Consider the following 6000-nt stretch of genomic DNA (forward strand, 5'->3'; position numbering starts at 1 on the left):
CTCTGACATTTGAAGCCTGTAATGTGCTTTACTGTGTATGTTTTAGTGTTTCAGCAAATCCTTCAGTAAATACTTCAACTTGAAGCCTCACTCTTAACACTGGAGGAGGCTTTAGTACAGTACGCTTCACTCTACTTAGAGCGGACAAATACGACTTATGAGCTCTTATAATTTGTTATGATCAGTACTTATAATGTATTATGTTAACAATTCATAATGCATAATAAACATGGCTATAACGTATAATGCAATTTTTATAAATATTTATAGCTATGTTTATAATGTCTTATGAATGCATTATAACATGTTATTAATGTGTTTATAGATGCTTACAAAGGTGACATTCATAGACAGTGTTACCGCCTTTTTTTTTTAGAAAGAATAATTATTTTTAATTTGTTGAATAAAACATTATTGCCAGAATATCTGCACATTTTTGGTTCCCAACTAACCAAATAATCAAAGTCATAATGGCCCAACTAATCGATTATGAAAATAGTCATTGGTTGGAGCCCTAGTTAATACCAAGTGTGAACAGGACTAAGGGTGATGTTTTTAAGAATACTCTAATAAGCATGTAATTGTGGATCACAAAAAATGACAGAGCTACAGCCAATTGCCTAACAAGCAGGTACTTTAAAACGTGTAGTTCCTGAGTTAACTAAGCAATTAATTTGTCATGTGATCATTTCCATCAGGGTAGAAATGTTTTAAAGGAATTTTTCAGCAAAAAATTTACACAATTTCCCTTTACCCCAAATGCAGTCAGTCAGCCCAGACATGTTTTGTGTCTGATGGTTTGCACTAGAGCTGTGAGGATAGTAGCTGTAGTTAATAATTAATAGAAGTTTATATCCCATCAATTACCATTGCGCAAACTTCACGCAACAAATCAACACACGCTATCCGCAAACTGCACTGATTTATTAAGAAATCTCAAATACACTTGCTTAAGACGGCTTAAAATCTACAAAACTGGACAAAAGTAAGCTGCACAGCTACTTGCACTTCTGTCCATTTTTATACATAAGACCATGTCATACAGTGCCGGAAACCACACAGGCAAGTCTAGTGTCATACCTGCCACTAACAACACTGTAGAGTAATTGTTTAGTTCACCTATTACCAGAATCACTCCTGTTCTCAATCTACTCATCCTCTGTCAACACAGACTGCATGCTGAATCATGAGTTTTCCATTTCATTCATTTATAATAGGTAAAACCCTCGGCTCATCTTAAACGTAGATTTTTCTCTATACATGTAAATAACGTTTGTTGCTGCTGTTCTGCTTAAATATTAGTGTTGTGTTGACATGCAAAGCCCTAATGCTCTGTCACAACTAAACTCATCTTTTAACACTACAGGTCACCATGTTCTCTTCAATAAGCTACACAGTGTAGGCTTTATATAGATGCCTAGAATAAAATGAGCTAGAACTTTCACAGAACAACCATGGCCAACCACTTTGCATGTCAGGAAGAGGATACTGTTAAACATCTCTCTGTGGTATTGCATCACAACTCACATCTCTCTCTCTCTCTCTCTCACTCACACACACACACACACAAATACACACACATTACCTCCGGTTGTTGAATTATGTATGGACGCGATAAGAGTGGGAAGCATGTTGAAAATTACAAGAAACAACAGCTGCGCCATTTCTGCATCTAATAAAGGATGAGAGAGAAGAGACCAGGTTAAAAATAACAATCACAGTCCATTTGAATATTTCAACATTCATAGTTGCTAATTACAGTGAGATGGTAGGGCTGTCATAAATATTCAAATAAACATGGTTTTATGATTTAAAAAAAATGATTGGTGAACATTTACATTCTTGATAACTCGGCATTGATTAGTTGGCAATTTGTGTGATGGTAATACATCTACTGGTTATTCTTCCAATAATAAACAGAGCCTGATATACACTGATTTATATGCGCTTTTTGCCACGTGGGGTATATACACGGACTCTGAACAGTCACTTCATTAAGTACACCTCCATGTTTCTACACTCACTGTCTATTTTATCAGCCTCACTTACCAAATAGATGCACTCTATAGTTCTACAATAATGGACTGCAGCCCAGTTAGCCCCCTTTCACTCTGTTCTCAATGGATAGGGCCCTCACAGAACCACCACAGAACAGGTATTATTTGGCTAGTGAATCATTCTTAGCAGTGCAGTGACACTGACAAGGTGGTGGCAATTCACCACCCAAACAATACCTGCTCTGTGGGGGTCAGGAGCATTAAAGAACAGGGTGAAAGGGGGCTAACAAATTTCATTCCATGAAAACAAATGGACTGCAGTCTGTAATTGTATAACTACAAAGAGCCTATATGGTAAACAGAGCTTGTAAAATGGACAAAGAGTGTAAATATGAGGAGGTGTAGTTAATGAAGTGGTCAGTTGAAGTGTGTGTGTGTGTGTGTTTGTGTGTAAATATATATATATATGATTGTGTATATATATATATATATATATATATACATATATATAGATTTTTATATATATATATATATATATATATACACAAACACAATTAAGTATTTCTAAAGGTTTATTTGTTTCTCTTTTTCCAATTAAGCATAAATGAATATTTGAAAACAATATAATTGTTCAGTTAAAGTGACACTGCTGCTGGCCAATATAAAACATGTAATCATCACTACATCTGTTGTAAACATGCTCACAGTCATCCAACAGCAGCACCACAGCAGTCTTTATAGTGAGATTTTCCAGTTTGATGACTAGAAAAACTCTTTTGGTGACACATTTCAGAGCTGGGAGGAGGTTTTGAAATACTGCAACTGCACTGAGTGAATTTTGGGGGAAGACATTTTTCAGTGGCTAGGCTAGCAGTCAGGATTGGTTGAGAGCACAGGGATTTGCTGCATGAAGTGTTTGCATAATGCATGCTGGGTATTGTAGTGAGAGAAAACTGATGGATGAAAATCTAAAATAACATATAATCATACATTTGATGAAACTGATGACGCTGAGGCGATGCTGTGGTGAAAAATAATGCATAATACAACACATGACATTAAACTTTAGGCCAGAATGCCCCTTTAAATTCTTGGCCTTTTAAAACATCTGATTAATAATCAAAATAATTGGTAGATTACCCAACTAGTAATATAATTAATGGTGACAGCAATAATCTATAATATCAATTTTTACATTAAAACAACACAGAGATTATAGTCTTGTTGACATCACATACAGAATCTGGCTGTGTCAGTTATCTCTAATCTATTACTTCCATGCTCTACTTTCAATCCTGTGCTGTTCAGCATAAAGTAAAGATTTCATGAGCATTCTCTTTTATACTTTAATGAAGAGAGAGAGAGAGAGAGAGAGAGAGAGAGAGAGAGAGAGAGAGAGAGAGAAAGAGAAAGAGAGCTCCTCAGAGTAGATCAAACAAGAGTGCACCATACATGCACAACACACAGATATGAAGACTCACATGGATCAGGCATTTAGAGGGTTCATCTAGCGGTACCACTGCACAGTAAGAGCTTTTATGTACATTAGTGATAGACTGTGACCAGTCATTTGTGGATAAAATACAGGCTGCAGAGAGTGTTAATGCCATAATGTAATACAGAAGAAGCAGCTTCAACTTGATATATATATAGAAAGAGAAGAGAGAAAATAGAGAGTGAGGAGGGGAGACAGACAGAAAGTGAGACACATAGAATAACAGACAGGCAGACACAATGGTCTTGTCATCAAAATGTTTGTTGTGTCTGCTTGGATTGAGGGAAATAGAGAGAGAGAGAGAGAGAGAGAGAGAGAGAGAGAGAGAGAGAGAGAGAGATTAGGGATATTAGTGCACTCCAGGCTCGCAGTAGGTGACACTCACACTGAGATGAGGATCAGAGGAGAGACTGATTAAAGTTTAAAAACCTCATTCAGAGTCTTCATGTCCTCAACAATGAAGCTCTGTGGGAAACCAACTGAGTGCTAACGCCACCCCATTATTAACACTGCTTACACGAACAGTGTGAGACACTAGCCTTTATCTGTAAGCCACCTTGTAAGTTGCTCATAAACAGATTTCCAGCTGTGATTTAATTTGCTGTCCAGATACACCAGTAAAGCCACAAAGCCAAAGCAAAACAGAGGCTCCCCTGAGATTTGTTGTTATAATGGCATTATTATTATTATTATTATTATTATTATTATTAACCATATGTTTTATTGTTATAGCACCTATTATACATATAAATAAAATATAAAAACATAAAAGTGACTAGAAGAAATCGTTTAAAATATTATAAAAACATCAAAAATCAGAAATGGTATGAATAAAATAACAATTATAAAATTAATAAAATAGTGATTTAATAATAATTTTAAAAATTCAAGTTACGTGTAAAGTTTTTTTTTTTTAAACAGCACAAATAATAATAAAGAAATAAAATAAACAATATAAAAGTGAGCTTGATGTGTTTCACAGTGGGTTAAAAAAACTAAAATACTATAATAAAAAATACAAAATCACATAAACATAAAAGTATATATATATATATATATATATATATATATATATGTAATAAATAATGTATGATACATTTAATAATAATTTAAAAACTGAAAAAAGTGACAGCAGGCCTTTCAGGCAACTGAAGAGTTTGTGTTTGGTTTGAATCTCAGCTGTCACAGGAGCCTAAATCACTGCTGCACTTGTACAACCCTTATAAGGATTTTCATGCACCGTCGAACGGAACTGATCTGCACCTGATGGCTGAGTGAAGTTTGAGTGTTAAGGTCAGTGCAGGTCAATCTGAACTGAGTAACATCTGAAATGTGCAACAAACGCTCTTCAGTCCGCGCGCTCATCAGTGTGTACACTCAGCTCCGCGGAGGCGCTGCACGCTGCTGATTCAAAACGAGCTGAGGTCCAGCAGGAGGAGCAGCAGGAGGAGCAGCAGGAGACGGGACGGTGAAGCTGACAGGATTAAAGACAAACTCGCCTCGCGAACAGCAACAAACTGGTTTACTCACAGAAGGGAGAGAGGAAGGGCCCGAGGGGGCGACGTCCTTCACCAGCCACTTCGGGAGGGCAAATAAATAACGTCCGTGTAGTGGCTCTTCACATCATCATAAGCCAGTACTGATCCTCCTCCTCCTCCTCTTTATTGCTCTGATCAGTGCAGTGAGTCCAGCGGAGCAGCACAGACGGACATCTGACCGGCTCATTCACGGCTGCGCGTGTTGCTTTGGCTAAAAACACAAACCAAAATCCATCTGATTAATATGTGTTACGAGCTACATGCAAACACACAGCTCGTACTCCACATCGCTCCTCCTCCTTCCTCCTCTTCCTCCTCTTCCTCCCTCTCCCTCTCTCCGGCGGTGACGTCACGTGAGGAAACGTAACGTACGTAGCTATCCTCTCAAAATAAATAAATAAAAAAATATATAAAAAGGAGAAAATGGTCTGTTTTTTTTCTCTGGATGTCGAGCTGTGTGTTTGCTGAGTGGTCTTAAAAGTAGACCGGGGGTAAATATCGTATATCATGATTTATGGGACTGTCTTTCGTACTCTTTTTCCGTATGGTGCTGTTCCCTTCACTTCTCTCCGCCCCTTCCTTCTTCTCCACTAGCACAACTCCCCCCTCCCGCCCCGGCCCCTCCGTCTTATGCACTTCGTCTATTTATACATGGCTGATGAATAATTGAGGGTAGCAGAAGATTCTGCTTTTCGTGATGAGGTGTCACGGTCTCCTCACTGTGTGGTGTTTCACTCTAACTGCCTCAGTAGGCTAAATATGCACACTCAACAAAGATGGTTCCTCAAGGGTTTTTTATGGTTCTATTTAGAACCATGAGTTCTATACAAAACCATTTCATGCTTGCTTGGTTCTTTGCATGGTGAAATGGATCTTCAGACCGATGGAGAACTGTATATGGTTCTATTTAGCACCAAAACAGGGTTCTGCTATTGTTACAAGCTTGACATCGTAACAATAGAAGAACACT

General features: G+C 37.6%; 1 protein-coding gene across 1 annotated transcript in view; it reads right to left on the bottom strand.

Annotated features, from left to right (window-relative positions):
* Positions 1 to 5342, bottom strand: part of gabbr1a (gamma-aminobutyric acid (GABA) B receptor, 1a) — a 65445-nt gene extending 60103 nt beyond the window's left edge. Inside the window, exons 1-2 of the mRNA XM_036564356.1 lie at positions 5023 to 5342; positions 1586 to 1672 (exon numbers count right to left, since the gene is read on the bottom strand). Of these exons, the coding sequence (XP_036420249.1) occupies positions 1586 to 1664 (79 nt within the window). The 5' untranslated portion in view covers positions 1665 to 1672; positions 5023 to 5342. The remainder of the gene's footprint in view (positions 1 to 1585; positions 1673 to 5022) is intronic.
* Positions 5343 to 6000: the final 658 nt, after the last annotated feature.

Source organism: Colossoma macropomum, unplaced genomic scaffold (genome assembly GCF_904425465.1).
Source record: "Colossoma macropomum unplaced genomic scaffold, Colossoma_macropomum, whole genome shotgun sequence".
Classification (NCBI taxonomy): domain Eukaryota; kingdom Metazoa; phylum Chordata; class Actinopteri; order Characiformes; family Serrasalmidae; genus Colossoma; species Colossoma macropomum.